Source organism: Chenopodium quinoa, unplaced genomic scaffold (genome assembly GCF_001683475.1).
Source record: "Chenopodium quinoa cultivar QQ74 unplaced genomic scaffold, ASM168347v1, whole genome shotgun sequence".
Taxonomy (NCBI): Eukaryota; Viridiplantae; Streptophyta; class Magnoliopsida; order Caryophyllales; family Amaranthaceae; genus Chenopodium; species Chenopodium quinoa.
In genome coordinates this window covers 4,567,744-4,589,096 of record NW_018744593.1, presented here as the reverse complement: position 1 = coordinate 4,589,096, position 21,353 = coordinate 4,567,744, and the positions used below count along the sequence as shown (strand labels likewise).

The window sequence follows — 21,353 nt, the reverse complement described above, 5'->3', positions numbered from 1 at the left end:
GGCAAAATATAGAAGTGTATGTTGGGCTGAGCAAAAATATCCGAAAAACCGAAAACCCGAAATCCCGAACCGTAACCGTTCTGAATAATTTGGTGCCTGAACCATTTAAAGAATTCGGGACGGGTAACCGAATCAATAAGAAATTAACGGGACGAATATCGGGTACCCGTTAAGACAGTTACGGGTACCCGAAATACCCGAAAATTTAAAAATGCTAAATGAAAGTCTCGTGTTTTGTTTTTTTTTTAAAAGAAAAAAACCTAACTCTCGTTTTTTCCTCATTTCTGATTTCTCACTCACCTCCATCCCACTTTCTCTCTCCTCCTCCTCCCCATCCCTTCTTCTGTGGGCACTGTGGCTAATTGGCTATCTCCAAGCTCTCAATAATGGCAGAAGAAAAAAATGGTGTACCTCTACGGAGATCTCGACCTCACAATCCACGAAGCTCGCGACTTACCCAACATGGACATCACCTCAGAACGCCTCCGTCTCTACTTCACCGCCTGCAACTCCTGCTCCTCCGCCCGTGACGACCATCTTCCGCCAAAAAAATCCATGAACCACCACCTCCACCGCCCGCAAATCATCACCAGTGACCATCTTCTCTTTTCCTGCTTCCCTTAAGGGGAAAAAAAAAAGTTTATTGGTTCGGTTCGGTTATTTGGTTCGGGTACCCGTATTTTCGGGTATCTGAATTTACGGGTACCCGTTCCTTATCGGATCGGTTTCGGTTATCGGCTTTGTCCTTATTGGTTATCGGGTACCCGAACCGATAACGTTATCGGTACGGGTACCCGTCCCATGCTCTCCCCTAGTGTACGTTGACGACTCGATTGTCAAAAGCATCACACAAGCAGGACACATTCCAGACCTGGAAGAAACCTTCGCCACGCTGAAAAAGTACCACATCAAGCTGAATCCGAAGAAATGTGTTTTCGAGGTGAGTTCGGGAAAATTTTTGGGCTTCATGGTAAGCGAAAGAGGAATTGATACCAACTCTGAGAAGGTAGAAGCAGTCTCAGTCTCCCGGAGTCTAAATGCACCAAAGACATTATGCGCTTGACAGGAAGAATGGCAGCGCTGACCCGCTTCATTAGCAAGTCAGCAGATAAAGCATTACCGTTTTACCATCTGCTGAAGGGAAACAGATAGTTCAAGTGGGGTGAGGCAGAAAAGAAAGCTTTCGCTGGAATCAAGGAGCATTTAACCAAGATCCCCACCATGATTAGTCCGGAGCAGGGTGAGAAGCTTCAGCTATATATTTTAGCCTCGGCACAAACAATAGGAGCAGTCCTTCTGGTTTAAAGGAACAAACAACAAAAGCCAGTATACTTTGTAAGCCATGTGTTAGCCGATGCTGAGCAAAGATACCCCCGGTGGAAAAGTTAGCTCTAGTAGTGGTGACAACGGCAAGAAAGCTGAAACCCTACTTTGACGCACATATCATCTAAATTCTTACAAATCACCCGCTAGAGAAAGCCCTGTAGAAAATGGATGCCTCGAGAAGGCTGTTGAAATGGGCAATTTAACTTTCTAAATACGAGTTCGAAGTTAAGCCTATAGCAGCCGCAAAAGCCCAAGCTATTGCTGATTTCATAGTGGAAGCCTCATACGAGAAAAAGAAGATGAAATAGGAATCAGGAAAGTAGCAGTGGATGGATCATCGGCTCAAACAGGCAGTGGCGCTGGAATCATCCTGACCTCACCTGAAGGCAATGTGTTGTGCCATTAAATTCAAGTTCAAGGCATCAAACAATGAGGCCGAGTACGAAGCAACCTTGGCCGGATTGAGAATGAGCATCGCAGCTGGAGCAAAGAAGGTACACTTGCAGACAGACTCCCAACTGGTAGCCAGTCAGTTGAAGGGGGAGTATGAGGCCAGAGAGCCTACGATGCTGAAGTACATAACCAGAGTGAAAGAATTAGCAGCTTAGTTGATGCACTTTCAAGTAGATCTGGTCCCTAGGGCGGAAAATTCTGAGGCTGACGCATTATCAAAGTTAGCTAGCTCCACTCTTTAGAGTCTCATGAGGACAGTTATCGTGAAAGTTCTAGAGGAGAGTAGCATCAATGAAAGTAAACAGGTGAACTGCACCGCGCAGCAACAAGCGTGGTTCTCAGACATATTAGCATATAAAATGCACGGCGTGCTGCTAGACGACATAATAAAGGCGAAGAAAGTCAAGAGGGACACCAACTAGTACGTTGTGATGAATGGAGAGTTCGTTAAACAAGAAAGTTTCTCCAAACCACTCTTGAGATGCATTCCGGAGTGGGAACAAGAAGGAATCATGGAAGAGGCACACTCAGGAATTCGCGCAAATCACATTTGTGGAAAAGCTTTAGGAGTTGAAGTACTCCGAAGAGGAGCGTACTGGCCAACATTAACGTAGGATGCTTTAGCATATGTCAAAAGATGTGAAAAGTGTCAAAAGTATTCTCCAGTCATCAATCAGCCAGCTAACGATTTGACTCCGATCCTCAGCCCAATCCTGTTTGCTTAGTGGGGAATGGACATCTTGGGACCCTTTACCACTAGGTCAGCGGGCAGGAAGTATCTGATAGTGGCAGTGGATTATTTTACCAAATGGATTGAGGCTGAGCCCACGAAATACATAAAAGCATCTCAAGTCAGAACATTCATATGGAAAAAATCATCACAAGATTTGGGGTGCCATAGTGCATAGTTTTCGACCATGGTTGCCAGTTTGATTGTGACACCATCAAGGACTGCTTGGAGGAAATGAACATCAAGTACGCCAGTGCTTCAGTCTGCCACCCGCAGAGCAATGTCCAAGCAGAAGCAGCAAACAAGCTTATATTATTAGCCTTGCAAAGAAAGTTGGAAGAGAACAAGGGCCTCTAGGCTGACCTGGTGCCAAAGGTGCTATGGGCTAATCGAACAACAGAGAAGGAAGCCACCGGCAAGAGTTCATTTGCCTTAGCTTATGGAGCAGATGTTGTTGTCCTAGTAGAAGTGCAAATTCCCAGCCTGAGGATTCAGCACTATGAAAAACAAGGAAATGAGAAGCGCATGTTGGAAGAGTTGGATTTCCTTCCTGAGATGCGACTGAAAGTAGCTCTCAGACTGGCAGCCCAGAAGAGCAGAATCCAGAAGGCTTTCAACAAGAGAGTCAAGCATCGAGAGTTGTTGCCTCGAGACCTGGTTCTCAGAAGGACTGTAGCAGTGTGAAGAGGAAATCAGCATGGAAAGCTGTCAGCCAACTAGGAGGGCTCCTTCCTCATCCATGAGCAAGTAGGACAAAGTGCTTTCCTCCTCTCTGACCAAGAAGGTCAAGTTTTAAGGAATAGTTTCAATGCGGATGTGTCTAAGAAATATTTTGTTTAAAGTCATATGATCAAGTAGAAGCATAGAGAAACTTTGTTTTAAGTTATATAGTGTTAATCAAGACAATTTAAGCCATTCAAATTTAATGAAATACGAGCCTCTACGTGAGGAGTATCCTACATAAACTTGCCCAAACAAGTGCATTTATTACATTATGCTTCAGCATTATACGCTAACATACAGGAAAATTAGAATAGACTTAAAGTCACCATGTTAAACACCAAAGATACCAAAACAAGACATGGGAAAACACACCACCGTAAAGGGTTGATCTCAAAAATCGCCTAGGCTCAAGAAACAAGCGTCATCACTGCCTAGTTCAACCAATCAGCTCAAAGTAAAACTGTGCACCACCTCGAGGACGCCTGAGGGGGCTGCCTGGCATGTTCAACTTGAGATGGCAGGAGTGAATGAAAGACGAAAATAGAGTTGAGTGGGCAACACCAAGGCTCTCTTGGTCTCACCCAACTCGTTTTTCGTGGGGAGTAGAAGGGATAGAGCATTGTCAAGCTCTCACATAGACTAAGTGAGAAGCATAAGTAAAGAAGCCATAGCCAAACAAGCTGAATGGCATACTAACAAGTCCTTATGCAACTAAGTAGGTGACATAAATGCAAGCCCTCGTCCCAAAAGATGAGCGGCGTAAACCTAAGTCCTCACCTAGCTAAGTGAATGACAAGGTCAAAAGAGTCCTCAGTAAAATGAGGGACAAAACACAAACAACACCATGTAGATCTAAAAGCTCAACAATAAAGCCCCATACTAAGTATGGGAGCAAAGAAGTTAAATGCATCAGAATACGCAAGCCCACACTGATAAAGAATGCAAAGCAAGGAAAAAGCAAAGGCGTAAAGGTAGCAACTCAGTGGGCAAGCATAGCAAACATGATGAGAAACGTTAGAAAAGAATACACGTTTCCCAGCTAGTGTAGAAACCCAACCTAAGTGGTTTCACCTGGAAGGAAAAGGGGAATGCTGAGTTAGGGTTAGGTACTACTATACCGTAACTTAGCAAAAACCCTGCAAAGAGACAGGTAGGAAGAAACAAACAATAGACAAGGTAACGATAGAATTTATCAAAATACATGTATATTATCCCTCACCCACCAAGGTAAGGAAACATTCAGCTAAAAGTTGAAGAAACAGAGAAACCAAGTTAAGCTGGACAAACCCAGCGAGAAAGAAATAAAAAGTGTTTAGTACAAACACATAGATAACATAATCTTTGGCGGCTATACACCCCAAAGACAGAAACAAGCACTATCAAGTAACTACAGATCTAGGTGTGGGGAACTCCGAAGAACCACTAGAGGATAGGGGAGACAGTCGCCAAAACCTTTATTGCTTAGCAGCCAAAGTCTCCACTCCAATGGCGGCAGCAATGTAGGGGCAGAAAGGCACCTCTAAATTTAGCATGGCATGGATGGGAACCTTACAGTTGATGATGCAAGGATGATCAGCAGGAAAGTTATGGCGATCAGTGTGCCCAGCAAGGTCAAGCTTGGCCCAAAAGGCTTTAAAACGAGCCTGCTGCTCTGCACTTTCCCCATATAGGCTGCTCACATAGCGGGCTGCCGCTTCCCAGCCCCCATCATGATGATTAGTAAGCAACCTGGCAAAGGCTTGTGAAAGCACAAAAGACTTAAGTGCTTCCTTTCTAGCCACTGCAAGCTCACCCTCTCGCCTAGCCTGTAGTCGAGCCACCTCAGCTTCCAAAGACTGCGCCCTGACCTGAGAAAATCCCATCTTCCTCTCACAGTCCACCAGTTTAGTCTTGAGGGGCTGGATTTCCTCCAGCTGAAGTTGAAGGGCATCCGCTCTCTCCTTCAAGGGGGTCACCTCACCAGCAAGCGCATCCCTCTCAGAGCTGACTTGCTGAATCTCTTTGTCCTTCTCAATAAGAGCAACATTCTGGTTCTAGTACTTTTGCTCCATTGTAAGCAAGGCATTGGCCAAGTCACCAACAGATTTGGTAAGCTGCAAAACGGTGGAAAATAGGAAAAAATAACAAGTTAAAAAAGAAAAAAGGGCAAGAGAAGTGAGAAGGAGAGCAAGAAAAGCTAAAGCAAAAAGAAAAATACTAAAACACAAAGCAAACTGACCTTCTGAAGATCATGGGACGCAGTGGCAGCTGGAAGGCTGACTGAGCCACTAGTAGAGTCAGCAAGGAGGCGAATACCTTGAGTAAGGCGGTACCCCTAAGTACCACCCTATTGCGGGTTATCTACAAATAGAGACTCGTCAGCCCGAACATTCATAAGAGGTTGAAAGAGAACATTCTCAGTCCTAACTGGACATAGTACAGGGCGGAAAACAGCATCAATAGGTACCTCCCCAAATTCTATGGGCCCAGTAGGGCGAAAAGTGCCACCAGCAGATATAGAAGTTGCTGAGAGTGGATTCTCAAACGCATCACTCAAGAATTGGTGAACACAACGATTGAGCTCACTGGAGTTATGGGTGCCAATATCCCTCGGAACATTCTCACCAAGAAGCCCAGTGTTAGTAGAGTGAGAAGCAAGGGGATCCAGCACTGAAGAGGTGCGAGCCCTCTTGGCGGTAGGTTGCTCTTCGCCAACCGAGGGCAAAACCATCGGATCATCCTCTAAGTCAATAAATTGGGGAGCCCGGCGCTGAGACCCCGCAGACTGAGAATGACCACCCTTGCTGGCACTCCGTAAACGGCCTGGAAGCCCAGCAGAGTGGGGAGCGATTTTAGGGAGCTCCTTATTAACATCATCAGGCAACTCAAAGTCAGAAGTTTCAGAAGTAGGGACAATAGTTTCCTTAGCAGCAATGAAAGTACCAATGCTGGTAGTAGAGAGCAGAACATGCTCAACAGAAGTTGTGCCACATGGTCGAAAGTAGCTTCCTTCGGCAAGTTTCGAGGTTCCCGCCGATTCCCCACATTAGAGGAGGAAGGTTCAGCTTCAACCCAACTAGGCCCAGCAAGATCTGTAGGGATTACAGTACCAAAAACAGACCTCAATGGAGCAGGAGCCAAGCGAACTTCAGCCTTCAAGGCACCAGCACGAACCTCCAAGGTATCAAAGAGTTCAGGAGGGTTGTTAGGGGTGGCAGTGATAAGATCTTTCCAATTATCCTTCAGGCCGAGGATTTGCCTATCCAACTTGTCGTAACCTGAAATAGCAAGTAAGCAGCAACAAAGAAAAGATAAGACAGGACAGATAGAAACAAGACAAAAAAGACACACTAGGGATCAAGAAGAGAAGAGCATACAAGGCTCATGAGTAGAGCATAAACGCATGGCAGAAAGCTGCGCGTTGCCTACAATATAAAGAGAGTTAGGTAGCCAAAACTTAGGATACTTATAATCGTCCGTACCCGCTTCCTGCAGTGCATCAAAAGCATGTGTCTCCCGAGGAGCCTCAGAGGGAGAAATAGTGACCCCAGCTATGTTCGTGCGAACGAATCTGAAGTTGCGAGACACTGCAAAAGAAGAAGTGACAGAAACCTACAAGAATTTTCCAATCCAATCCCTGAAACGACCAAGCTTGGGGGTAAGATAATACTCTCCCTTCCTTAGGGGCCACATAATACCAACCAGACTCAGAGGAGCTAGAAGACAATCTCTTCAAGCTCATCAAGGACTTGAACAAGTTTAGAGATTCTAGGTAACGCCAAAAACGCAGGAACCACAGTAAGCAGATTAAAGTGTGTAGGGAGGCAGGGTACAGCAAAGCGATACAAAGATTGAAAGCGCGAAAGACCTTATCCAAAGTTGGATCCAAGGGAAAGCGCAAGCCCAAGTCCAGCTGGGAGGCAAAAACAGCAATGTGACCAGCAGGGGGAGCAGACATCTTTGAGCCCTCAGCACGAAGGACCAGCTTGTAGCATGGTCCAAACCCATAGAATTCCTGGCTACTGTGGCCAGATCTAACCTCTCAGCATCCTTATGACAATTGGAATCCAGTGTGCAATTCTTGGGCCCGTGACACCTTTCATCAAGATAGAAGTCAGACTTCCCTTCCTCCACAACCACGTAGATGGGCTGGCAATCTTGAAAAGGTTGCTCATTGGGAGACTCAGCAGCTTTGCTCATACTCTTAGCTGGGGAAGGAGATGGTGAAGGAGTTGGAGAACGACCACCCCGCACTACATAGTGATCAAATCGATTCACGTCAGCCATATCACCAAGCCAAGCAAAACTGTTTAAAGGCTGAACATTGGGAATGGGACTAACAAGAGACACATCAGGAGGGTTGGACTTAACCTCATCAACTATTTATTTATGGCGCATCGCGCGCATTCTCAAGTGAATGACATGTGAGAGGTCAACCTCATTGTAAATAAGTTCCCGCTCGCAATAAGGGTCAACGAAATCAGGGCGAGTTTTAGATGAAAAAGGCGAAAAGCACTGCCGGCAGCAGGATGACTACCACCCGACCCAGATTCAACTGGAGGGGTCGTGGAAGTACTCACCCCGCTCCCAAGGAAAGGTGTCACTCAACATAACTACTTGCAAGGGAATGAGGGGAGAGGCAGGAGAAACAAAAGAAGTTCGCTCAAAGCGTTCACCTGAGCGAGACGGCTCAGGGGAAGAAGCAGACTCAGTGTGAGCAGAAGGAGAGCTCGGATTCTGACTGATAGTAGCGTCAGACATCTTAGGATCTACAAACAACAAAAAAGAGCCCCAAGAGACAAAGAAAGTTGGGGAAGTAAAAGCAAAATCAGTTGCGCCTTAAGAGAAAATTCTAGAAAGGCAAAGCAAGAAAGAAAGAAAATCGCAAGGACGAAACAGAAAAGCAATTAACAACAACAAAGAAGAAGAATGAACAAGAACAGTCGAATCCAAGAAAAAAGACTCAATCTTGAAAAAAAAATGAAAACACACAAAAGAAGTACCTTTCGAAGAAAAACCACACGAACAAGGATGCACAACAACAATGGCAGCACCAAAAGTTGAAAATGGAGTAAGGACTTCAAACTACAATCAAAGGAAAAAATAGCCCCAATGTAAGACACAAAATTGGAAGAAGTAAGCAAACAAAGTAAAGCAAAACAATATGAAGATAAAGGAAGAAAAAAGGAAATAACTTACAACAACAACAAGGGGCATCGATCGCTTGTAAGAGAATAATGGCGAATGAGAAAGACGAGCGAAGAATTTGAAATGAGGAAGACGAAAAGTGAGTAAATGAAAAGAGTAAAAAGGGGACAATGAAATTAAATGCGAAGTAAATAGGCGGTTTTACCTAATCAATAGCGTTAAACCGCCATGTCACTTCAGCATAATAAAATGTTCCCTGATGATTGACACGTGTCCCACGCATGCAGACTACAATTCCCGCCTAAAAAAAAAAACTTGCAAGCTCATCATTTCTCAAACTTCTGCGGGAGTAATTGAAAGTCCTCCCTGCAAGCTCGTCATTTCTCAAACTTCAACAGGAGTAATCGAAATTCCTCCGTGCAAGTTCGTCATTTCTCAAACTTCAGCGGGAGTTTTCGAATTTCCTCCCTATAAGCTCCTCATTTCTCAAATTTCAGCGGGAGAAATCGAAATTCCTCCCTGCAAGCTCGTCATTTCTCAAACTTCAGTGGGAGTAATCGAAATTCCTCCCTGCAAGTTCGTCATTTCTAAAACTTCAGCGGGAGTAATCGAAATTCCTCCCAGCAAGTTCGTCATTTCTCAAACTTTAGCGGGAGTAATCGAAATTCCTCCCTGTAAGCTCGTCATTTCTCAATCTTCAGCAGGAGTAATCGAAATTCCTCCCTGCGAGCTCATTTTTCCTCCAGTATCAGGAGGAATAATCAACATCCTTTGACACATGGATGATAAGTCCCTTACAAAGAAGAAACGACCATCATCAGCAAATAATAAAATCCGTCTTCACCACTTTACAACATGTCCTACCAAGTCTCAGAATCGCATAAACAATCCCAAGACTTGAGGGGATAGGGGTATGCAGGATGTCTCAACCAGACAACCCGTTGAGCAATTACCAATAAGGTTACACGCTTAGAATAGCTGGCATGAGAAACCTCATACCACCTCTTGAGGGGCTAGTTGCATGGGATAGCTCTTGCTGAGCTATTCCCTCTAAGCTAAGCTCATCTAGAGGGAGCACACCGTTTAGACAAGAGCCGACATGAGTGACCTCATACCACCTCTTGATGGGCTAGTCGTATGGGATAGCTCCCGCTAAGCTATCACCATGTACCCGACCTCGCTCACAGGGTGCGCACTCACCGCTGGAAGAACACCTAGAGGGGCTCACCAGCCCGATAGAGTCAGCCCGCAGGATGATCAAGTAGGACTCCTCTCAAAGGAGATCGTACATCTATAAATAGGGAACCAAGTACAACGGAAAAGAGGTTAGACACACAAGTTATTACACTCTCTCTATCTCTCTAAGTACACTTTCTCTCTCTAAACACATTCTGACTTAAGCATCAGAGGGAGGTTCCTCGAGCCACCCCCGAGGGCAGTTACGTGTGTTTCTTTGCGCAGGTAACCAACTGGACCAAGCCTGCCCCAGTCTGAACCCTTGGATCCATACCCGAAACATTATCTTCTATAGTATTTTATGGTTCTTGACAAATGATAACAACAAAATTTGTAAGAGCAAATAGAATTCTCAAAAAGATCAATTGAAAAAGAAAGAGAAAGTGATAAATCTAAAGAATGGAAAAGAGGAGAAAATGTGTGGGAGAATAATTATTGATCAAACATTATGGTTCATATTGGCATATTTTGTAGACATAGCAAGTAGCTAAATTATATAATTTGGAGTTTTAGCTAAACTTTTTTTTTTCTTTTTTTAATATTTCATATACTCTAGCTAATTATATAATTTGGAGTTTTAGAAGTGAGAATTATTCTAGAGAAGAACTAAGATTACATGTCTTAAACCTTTTTTTTAATCATGTCTTAACACTTAAAGGAAAAATTAGAAAATAACACCACAAATTTCAAAAAAAAAAAGGATTATAACACCACAAAATCTCAAACTTTTATTATAACACCACAAAAAAATCAAAAAAAATTGAATTTCACCACCATCTAATGGATTCTTGGATGGAATCCGTTAGTGGTACACACTGTGGACACGTGTCACTCAGCGATTTATTTTAAAAAAAAAGATAATTAAAATGAAAAAAAAACCTAAATCCTAACCCAACCTAGCCCTACCACCGGAACCACCAGCCCAAGCCGCTGACAGCCAAAACCTAACCGCCGAAATCCCGTGAACCTACCGCAAGGAACCCTCTGACCCCACCAAAACCGGCAACTCCACCAATTCCTTCCTTCCTCCTCCCCGAAAACCACCCTAGCCCCACAACCATCTTACGCACTGCCCTAACTGTATTGAATCCAACACCCACACTTATCTACACCGGCGGCAACCCAACCCTTGCCGTCAACACCCCCTGCCACTTCGTTGAGTGTCGAAATAAGCCTAGTCATCGTCGACCACCAGCAACGTGCCAAACTCTGAAAATCCCAGCCTTAGCCCCGATTTGGTTTGGGTTTCAGTTTTTGGGTGGGGGTTTGGGTGGGTTCAGGTGAGGGTAAGGGTGAGAGGATGAGGTGGGTTAGGTTCACCATTAGAAAAGGAAAGGTTCGCCGCTAGCAAGGGGTGGAATCGCGGGTAGGAATGGGGTGGTTGGTCGTTGCCGGCAAGGTGCGTGGAGTTGTGTGGATTGCGTCTAGGTGCGGATTTGGTGGTCAGTCATGGTGGTCTGGGTGTTGGGGTACCAGCAGTAGGCGGGGTAGGATCGGGATGAGGCTGTCGATGGTAGAGGTGGGGGATAAGGTTGTCGGTGGTGGGGTGGTGGCTGGGGTTAGGGTTTGTGTTTTGTTTTATTTTCTTTAATTTTTTTAATTTTTTAAACTAATAGAATAGTGACACGAATACCGGGTGGGCTCCACTAACGGATTCCATCCAAAAATCCGTTAAATGGTGGTGAAATCCAATTTTTGAGTTTTTATGCGGTGTTATAATAAAAGTTTGAAAACATATGGTGTTATAATCCATTTTTTTGAGAAATTTATGGTGTTATTTTCTAAAATTTTCCAAACTTAAAAGTAGTTGAAATTAGCTTAAAGGTTATAAAATTATAGAAATTAGGAACAAATTTATTTGTATCCTCTTTTATATTCAATAATCGAAAGCTCAGTGTAAAGCCAAAAATATGTAGTTAAATCTCGATCTTGTAATTTTTCTTGAACTCTATTGCACTATTTTGAATTTTACTCTAATTTATTTGATTTTCATTTTTTCCTCTTTATTTTTTTTATTTTTTTTTATTCTCTAGCTGTTCTTTGCTTTTTTTAGAGTTCTTAAAAAAAAAAACAATAGTTAACCCTAAGAAAAAAAAAAGTAATAAATTTAAAAATAATATGATACACACTTACTTCGACATGAAAAAGGGCTAATGGTCGTTATACTAACTTTTATACCAATATGTCACCTTGCGCGAACTTTTATACCAATTTGTCACATTTTGCTAACTTTTATACCAATATATATGTTGCCGATATAATTTTTATACCAATGTGTCGCAAGGGTTCTAATTTTTGTACCAATGTGGCTAATTGGCCCAATAAACATACTATATAGGCGGTCGAGGCGGTATTTCGTGAGTGATTTAGAAATTCATCACAGGGAAAATTCGCCAGTTTAAGTGGGTGTTTATAATTTAAGCAAATGCATTGGTGATAGAACCTGGTTTGCCATATAGGCAAGTAGGCAACCTTGTTCCTTTAAATTCACAAAAATCTATTCTTTCTTCTAGATTTGTCACTCACCAATTAAATTACACAAAGTATTGGGTGAGGCTTCACCAAATTATTGGTGACACGGCCCTCACCTTAACCCAAACAATCTCTTACCTCAAAATGAACAGTTTCATCACCCTACTTCGATTTTAATTTTATACTTCAAATCTAAGAGTCGCATGCGACTACCACATGGATCATGTACACGACCTTTTGGATTGCATTGAATATTGTATGAGTATACACTTTTTTGTTTCCAGATGCAAAATTATTGAGAGTCGTGGGTGGATGCCAAGTGTGACATTCAAAATCATGTGCATATGTTGAGCATGAAAGTTAGAGTCGCGCGTAGGGCTAAGCAAATTGGCTATCTGATCTTATTCGATCCAAAATTTATGGTTATTTGAAATTTTGAATCGACAAAATCTAATCTGGAAAAAAAATTGATTTTTAGTTTTTGGAATTATAATGTTTCGAATTGAATCACAGAATATCCAATCCGAATTTTAATAACTAAATTTCAATTATAAAATGTACTTTTAAAGTGCTCTTACCTGCCATCAAAACTAAGCCATTAGACTATAGATGAAAATTTAATTTATCCCATCATCATCTCGACTTGGTCATTGTGCATTTCTCATATTTCTATTAAAGTCTACCCCTGGATTTTTTTGGTGTGTTGTTGATTCTAATAGGTTTAAACTTTAGTTTTTCTTAATGTTTTGTCTCTCCACATGATTCATCTTATTAAGCAATGAGCATTAATAGCAAATAAAATTAGAACGGTTATCTAGAAAATATTGTGGTGTGACAATAAGTCATCACTATCTTAAAGTCAAATTTATCCCACATGTAGCAACCAGTCTCCATGGATACACGACTTCAACTCTTCAATGTATGATAAAGAGCTTGATTGAGAAAACCTTTGAACAATACCCTGAAAATTTTTGAGAGATAATATTAAGAGGAATGGAGAACTCTATTTATAGCGTATGAGATTGGACCAGATTGGATAAATTTGGCCACCAATCATTGTGAACCATTGCGGAACTCAGCTTATTTCATTACGCTAATTGGAAAGCCTATTTGTATTCAAATTCCTACGATGCTTTTGTTGGGCTGTGGATCCTTTCCTATGTGGAGAAGCCCATTTGATTTGGTGACTATTTTGGAGAAATGTAAAGACTTCTTCAAAAAGCTTTTTTACTTTGACTTTGAGGTGCCTTTGCTGATTAAATTGGATGGGCAACAAAAGTTCTTTGGTTGGCTCAATTGTGGACAATAGAGTGAGATTGAGAGGAACAAATGTAGTGAGAGAAAGATACAGAGGGTTTCTAAGAGCAGCTCATTCACGTTTTTCAGTGAACAGTCTCAGAATTCACCTCCGATCGAAGCTCATCCATGATCCAATTTAGCTCAAATTTTGACAACTTGTCCGCGATGACGAAGGCTTCATCTTTAACGGTGTGATTCTCGTTTTATCTTACGGTTTTTGAGTTGCAACTTCTAGACATAACTCCATTTTTGGTGACATTTTTTCAATTTCATTCCTCTGCTGATTAGCTCTTATGATTGTTGTTGTTGGGTGAATTGAATACACACTTTTGAAACTTGAAATTGTGTTTGTGTAACATTTCTTTATCATACTAAGAGCACTTGGGTGGACTCCCTAATCGTCTCGTAGTTTTTACTCTTCTCTTTGAAAAGGCTTTTCATGTAAACATCATGTGTTTTTCCCTTGGTTGTTTGTGCTCGTTCATTGATATAAGTTTATGTGTTGATATTGCTGATCTTGGAGAATATATCATATTGCTTATATGTTGGTGTGACATTGAACAAACTAGTAGTGGAAACTTGCTTGTGGTTTGTTTTGTCACTTGATTACTCCGCAAGAAGCGTGTTTACCTCAACAACTAAACCTCAAGGGTGGAGTGCCGTCGAACTTCTCTTATTTGATTAAAATTAGTTGTCAACTTAAAACCATCAAATAGATTACGGACTAATTTTATGGATTCTCAGGATTTTCACATGGTGTCATGGTTGCTGACTAAACATGTTCTATACATGGAACAAATTTAAAGTTGAGGTTCTCTGATTCTTGTCCTTACCTGCATCCATGTAATATGCATCACCTGAAAATCTGAAATGATCATGTCATACTGTAAAATCCCAACTACAAGTTTGGTATCTACACTGTAAAGATTGTACTTCTTTGTTACGCAACAAAAACCTTTTTGAGTAAAACAACACATTAGTACTTCACCGTAATCTTCTATGACATGACATACTTCTAACAGGAAAACAAAATCTAAAATCTAAAATCTAAAATCTCCAAGGAAAAGCTTCATCTACAGCTTGAATAAGAGAAAGAAGCTCGTCAGAAAACAAAACACGCCCAGCAGGCTGAACCATTGGCGGTCTACTATTGTTCAGTGCTGAGCCATTTTCTCTCCGCTCACAAAAATTGGCCCTACAAACAGGACAATGTCCATGATTTTTCACCCAAGGTACAATGCATTCTTCATGAAACATATGACTGCAAGGAGTCAGCATTACTTCTTCTCTAGGCTCGAAATCCTCTAAACAAACAGCACAGCCTTTTCCACCTTCATCTCTATCCTTTTCCATTGCCGTGGTACTAGTGCCTTTGTTAAGATCCTTATAATATAGATTCACTCTTCTTGCCAAGGTTCTAGGCGTAGGATTGTAGATTTGTTTCTTGAGTTTCGCAAGGACGATTTCCTGCTCTTCTTTCGTTAGCTTTGAGTCATCATTTTCTGTAGGTACATGAATGGTTTCGTTGCCACTGAATCTGGGCATTAGCCCGTGTGAAGCTTGTGGAAACCTAGGGCTAATTCTGTGACTCGTGTTGTTGCTGAAGACTATGATTCGTGTTGCAGGATAAGAATCCGAAGGAATACTGCAACGTTTACTACATAATTAGGCTTCTGTTCAAGAAATCAGAAGCTACATAAATAACATCAATAATCAGTGCTCAAAATCAGAGGAAGAAACAGCTCTTGTTCCCTACTCAGCTAATTATATAATGTTTTAAGCTTACAAACAGATTTTATCAGCCACTCACATACAATTTTGATTTAATGAGACATTAGTCTTTCAGTTCGTTTCATGGTTTATATATTTACAAATATCTAGGATCATGTATTTTCCATACACAATAAGACAATACGCAATACCATGCTGAATAAACTCTACAAACATAAACTGGGTACGCTAGATCTACCTTGTTCGGCCATATGCCGGTCTTATGACAGGTCTTTCCGTAAATGGCCTGTATGCCGCTGGTGCACCATATCTTGGATTCTGCAATAAAAAATACATCAAACATCTGAGGGAAAAAAAAAATGTTTCAACACTTCAGATAAAGTTAAAAAATCAATTCTTAGATTTACATCTTGAGAAATCGAATGATGATCCCATCTGAGTTGTTGATTGTCATGCAATGGAGAGTCTCTATATCCCCTGATCATTTTGCCTTTTCGTTCGTTTAACACTTCTAGGTTCGAGCAATGAAACTTAAGTGTATGGTTGCTGCTAAGTGCAGAGGATTCTTATAGCTTCACAACTCTGGATTTTTCTTGAAGTTTTTGGCCTCCTACTAAGCCTTGTCTTTTATATTGTTCTGCTACTAATATTCTGATAAAAAGCTTTATTCTGTGCCTGTTGAAGATACTCTGCAATGTGTTATAGGTGTCAGAGGAAATGACTTTGATGGATATCAAAGAAAGAATCTAGTTCTTTTGTGGGGTTCATGACAAAGGCTTCAGCGGTTATAGTTGCATCATTTTTCGGTTGTGTTCAGATTGATTAATAACCTATAAAACCAGGAAAGTTGTTTTTGTCAAATCATCAAATCCAGAATAAAATATGTCTTACTGTGGTCATGTACAAATTTAACTTTAAGGATCGCCTACTATCACCATAATGCGGAAACACTAGAACTTTAACTTTTTTTATTTAGACTTAATTGTCACATTGTCCTTTGTCATAAACCAGAGATCAATGTAATGTATACTCGTATAACTTCTACAAAGAGATGACCGGTACAAACTTGGCCACTATATGAGTATGTGTCTACGTATGTCATATTAGAAAATTACAGAGTATTAAACAATTTTTATTTGGAATTTATGCCATGACTCGTGAATCCATATCCACGTTGATTGCCAGATACAAGACACAGTAATGTACAGAAAAATAATGTTTGATAAAATAGTTATAACATAACTCATTGGACAAATTTCCAACTCCAGTTTGAACTTGGTGGCAATAAAGCAGCCAGCAAATTTTTTTCTTTCATTTTCATCACAATTTTCTGATAATATGTCAATTCAGTAAAATGAAAGCAGGGCAACACGGTACCTGGCCAGCCAAAAACCAAAAGTCTGGCTAAAAAATTGAAACTTTTATCTGAACCTAAAGTATTACAATTGGCTCTGAATTTATATATCCAAAACTAGTGAAGATCCATACTCCTTGGCCTGTTTAATCTGAAGCTATTAGACGAGTACCTAATTTCTGAACTTCAGAACTTCAGAAAGGCAGGAAACTCGGAAGGATACAGAATTGCACATGGTTTGGGAATTCTTCTCATAATCTCATGGTAAGGTACGTTGAATGCAGCTTTACTTGGTCATTGTAGAAGAGAGGATAAAATTCCAAAAAATGGAACCAAAAGACATGAAAGCCACCCGCGTCTGAAGAGGAACAACCCTACAAATAAGCCACAGGAGATGAATTAATTTAGGAAACAAAAGAAAGGTCAGCCACATCCAAAAATCCATATGCTAAAAGTAATTGGTTAACAGGTCTAAATATCTGTCATTTTGGAACAACAGAGATGTTAGATACTCCATCGAAAGTTTTTACCTATTATTTCTTAGATGTTGCCAAATTGTTTGCATTCTTTCAAAATTGGGAAATTCTACATGGTGGCCTCCTGGATCCAATTTTTCTACGTGGAAGATAAACTTTTTTCCAACTCTCTTAAGTGGCACCCAAGTTTGAAAAAAATAAGTATAGTGCCCTTTTTTGGGTTTGATGGCTAACTTTTTTAGGTTTTTGGTTAACCATAATTAAATTAAAAAAATAATAAATTAATTTTTTTTTTTTTTTAAAAAAAAAAAAAAACAAGCCAGCCACCCATGGCAGCCGCCACTGCCCCCACCGACGCGCCCAGACCCCTTTCCCCGGCGCCGGCGCCACCCCGACCTCCCTCCCCTCCCCCTCCCTAACCACCGTAACCCCTACCCATTCCAATCGAAAATCCCTAAAAGTCATCAGAAAAGTCCGGTCATTCCTCCCAACACACCCGAAACCCTAGCGCCGGCCTTTTCGAGGTGTAAGGGAAGGGGCGGCCGGACTTTTTCGGCGAGTTTTTGGAATTTTCGAGGGCTAGACGTAAGGTTACAGGATTGGGTGGGGGTCGATTTATAGGGGCTACGGTTGTTGGGGACGGGGAAGGGGAAGGAAGGGAGGTCGGAGGTCGCCGGCGTCGGGGAAGGGGATCTGGGAGTACCAGCGCCGGCGACGGGCGACAGTGGGGTTCGGTAGGTGGCTGAGTCGGTGGCTGATTGGTGGTTTTAATTTTTTAATTTTTTTTTTTTTTGAAGAAGAAGTTGATTTAAAAAAAAATAAATAAATTAGTTATGGTTAACCAAAAGCTAAAAAAGTTAGCCATAAAATCTAAAAGAGCACTATGCTTAATTTTTCAAAACTTGGGTGCCACTTAAGAGAGTTGGAAAAAAGTTTGTCTTCTATGTAGAAAAATTGAATCCTAGAGGCTACCATGTAGAATTTCCCTTCAAAATTTATAGGATCAGTTAATTTCTCATTTGAACCCTGCATGTATTAACACTTTCACATGTCAAAGTTTTGCATTGATATATTTTTATTTATTTATTTTTTCATTTTCAAAATTACCAAAGAATAAAGGCAAAAATCTATTACTTTAGTTAGAATACATAACAGGCATATTCATCAACTAGCAAGTACATTGAATTCAATAAATGCCTAACATATCCCAAATTATACATTTCAACATCTTTCTAAGTCACTGAAACAAAGACAAAGGTAGAAGTAATACCAAAAGTTCAGTACACTATATGGAACCCAGAATCTAAATCCTGCAAAACAAATACAGATATCAAACATCAGCGTCCACGGAAAGCAGGACAGGAAATCTTGTCCTTCAAAAAAAGGCAACTTATTATCAATTGAATTTACATACTTACCAACAAGCAGGGTAGGAAGGGCATCCTTTTGATATTTTCTTGGTAGCTCACATAGCTTCCCTTGCCATAAATTATTCCATGCAAAGACAACAGCAATAACTGATGGACCGAGAATTATTTGGTTCAACAAAACCTGAGAGTTGGTGAATCATCAACTTCAGATATCACAAATACACAATAGGATGTCTAGAGCAAAACATCAAAGAGAAAGTTTGCGAGCACCAGAAATCATTCAACAATGAGAAATACAAGCATGGTAACAGCAGAAGAAACAAAGGTAACAACAATGATAATTTGATAGCAAACAATAACACTTACAGAACAATACCTTTGTTAGTAGGTTCTGAACCGTTGGCTGAGGAAAATATCGATCTAGGGTTTGATACCACACATAAGATCCAGGGCCATAAAGCAAAAACCCATAGGAAGTCATTCGAAGGGCTCGTAACCAGTCATGACTTGAAATAAGACTCTGGATAATATCCTGCAACCAAAACCTAGGTTAAAGTTATAAGCTAATATGTTATAATGCATATCTTAAATATAGTCCTCAGTGAGTTAGGTACTCGAGATTACCTTCCCCAAGGTTGAACACTCAAACAGAGATATTGAGGCCAACCTCTCAGGTCCCCAGGTACTTTAGGAGGGAGAGGGTTTAATCTTGAGAATTTTAGTTTCAGACCTCAGCCTACCCCTTTCAGATAAGGAGTTACTCTATCTATAGTGCAACATTTTGCAATAAAGTAACCTAAGGAGGGGCAATATGGGTAGTCTAGCATTATTAGGTTAATAGTCTTACTCTATTATAATTAGAGGGAGTAGAAAGGAGAGGGTAGGCAGAGATTGGGAATGAATCCTTGAGAGAGTTGTGAACTCAAGTCATTATTTGGAGAGTTGTGAGCTAAACTCAATGTGGAGTTTGATAGGCTAAATCCATCGTGTGTAAACCGCTATTCTGTGAATCAAAGCCTCAGTCTTTCTTTTCTATTTTACTGTTCTATTGCTTTTCTCGGTGATTTGGTTGTGCTTGGCTTGAATCTACTACACATTCAGTACATGAATGAGAAATAAAATCACATCTAGCCAAGCGACGGGAGATACAGTAACCCCAATAAGTCACTAAACACTACCTTCATGATTGGTTAAGAATAAATTGCCTACATCTGGATATCCCATATATAGTATGCCCACGCTTAATGAACCTATTAATAGATGACTCAAATGCATCTATCAATGCCGTATAGTATCCCCCCATACTAAACTAACCTGTCATGGGCCTATGGTATGCCCCATGCTAAACGAACCTATTACTCGGCCACTCAAAGCGAACCTGTCACTTCCCAATAGTTTGCCCCCATGCTAAACGAGCCTATTATTCGGCCACTCAAACAAACCTGTCAGTGCTCTATAGTGCCCCCATGCTAAATGAACCTATTACTCGGTCACTCCAACAAACCTATGACTGCCCTATAGTATGCCCATGTTAAAATATTGTTTTCAGACTGTGAATACTACTAGATATGCCCAAAACTCAATACAGCCATCAATAGCATGAATGCATGTGCAACTATGAAATTCAATTTAAGATCACAAAGCCCATATATTCAACAAAATCCCATAAAAAACACAATATATCTCTAATTACCCAATAAATTTCTTCCCAACACAACAATTCAATAACAAAGAAACCACAATTCAAGAAATTTTACCCTATTAGCTTCAGAAACTCACAAATTCACCAAAACCCACAAACCAATAACAGCAAAAAAAGAGATAGAAGGAGAAAAATGGGAAAAAAAGACCTTATCAGAGTCATCAGTATCAGATTTGTGGGTGATAGAAGTCCAGCGTTGTCGGAGCTGAGCAATGGTGTCGCCGGCTAAGGCGAGAGATCCAGCAGTCAGCGCTTGCTTAAGCGGGAAATGGTGGGCGGAGTTGGGCTGAGCAGAAGACTCCGATGAAGAGGCGTTGTGCTTGTGGTTTCTCTCTCTTCTTCGTGGTTTTCTTCCTCTGAGACGAAATTGGTTGAAAGGGTGGGTGCTCCACCATGAACCTCCTAAAGCGTCCATTCTATCGTAAATACTTTGAGAATCCACTCAACCACTCATTCTATCGTTTGCCTTAATCGGTTGCAAGAAATTGTTGCGCGTTTGTACTTTGTAGTATACACCTTACGTTGCTAATCGAGCGAGCCGAGCCCAAACTATGGTCAACTCGATTCGTATCTGTTTTAAGTTTGTTCGAACTCGAACCAAGCTCAAACCTTTATGAATCGAGCTTTTTTCGAGCCGAGCTTTAACCAAGTATTGATCGAGTCGAACTCAAGCTGTTCATGAACAACTTTGACTTATTGTTATCCTTAGTTTACTTTTTTTAATTCTGTGACGAGATTTTTTTTTTTTTTTGATGAAACTCTGACTTATTACTGTGTACTATCTATTATATACTTTCTCCGTTCTTTTTTACTTGTTTCTCTTTGACTTATACACTATTCACCACCCCTCCTTTGACCATCTTTTGTGAATAATATATAAGGAAAAACATATTCCTGTGAGATGTTGTTAAGTCCATCTGAATAAGTACGATCATAATATATAACTTTTATAATTTTTAATTATGGAGAATTAAAGTCATTGATCGTCAAAATTCTGCATTGGCAAGCGTGATAAAAGATACAAGTCAAGTAAAAAAGAACATAGGAAGTATATATTTATGTTTATATACATGATTTTTTTTACATGGAAAAAATAATCGAGCTTGTTTACGAACTTTTCGAGCAGAGCTTGGCATAGCTCAGCTCGACTTCTTAAGGTATCGAACTGAACTCAAACCCGATCCAAGCCACCACAAATCGAGTTTTGATCGAAATTTGACCGAATTGAGCTCAAATTGTTCATGAATAGGCTCGGCTCATCATCACCCCTATTCGTAATTTCGTTCCTTATTGTTTACTCTACTTTTCTCTTAAAGTTGGCACTTTAAATTTGTTATGTATCTTATTAACGGAG

The 21,353-nt window shown here is 40.8% G+C and overlaps 2 protein-coding genes across 2 annotated transcripts; both read right to left on the bottom strand.

Annotated features, from left to right (window-relative positions):
* Positions 1 to 14,224: 14,224 nt before the first annotated feature.
* LOC110699698 (putative RING-H2 finger protein ATL71) lies at positions 14,225 to 15,721 on the bottom strand. Its single transcript, XM_021877222.1, has 3 exons — positions 15,505 to 15,721; positions 15,336 to 15,415; positions 14,225 to 15,011 (listed from the first exon to the last, which is right to left on the bottom strand). Exons 1-3 carry the CDS (start codon positions 15,580 to 15,582, stop codon positions 14,414 to 14,416), a joined length of 756 nt encoding a protein of 251 aa, XP_021732914.1. The 5' UTR covers positions 15,583 to 15,721; the 3' UTR covers positions 14,225 to 14,413.
* Positions 15,722 to 16,300: 579 nt separating this feature from the next.
* Positions 16,301 to 20,496, bottom strand: LOC110699699 (protein SYM1-like). Its single transcript, XM_021877223.1, has 5 exons — positions 20,148 to 20,496; positions 18,674 to 18,829; positions 18,346 to 18,478; positions 18,198 to 18,237; positions 16,301 to 16,825 (listed from the first exon to the last, which is right to left on the bottom strand). The coding sequence occupies exons 1-5, from the start codon at positions 20,412 to 20,414 to the stop codon at positions 16,738 to 16,740; spliced, it is 684 nt and encodes a 227-aa protein (XP_021732915.1). The 5' UTR covers positions 20,415 to 20,496; the 3' UTR covers positions 16,301 to 16,737.
* Positions 20,497 to 21,353: the final 857 nt, after the last annotated feature.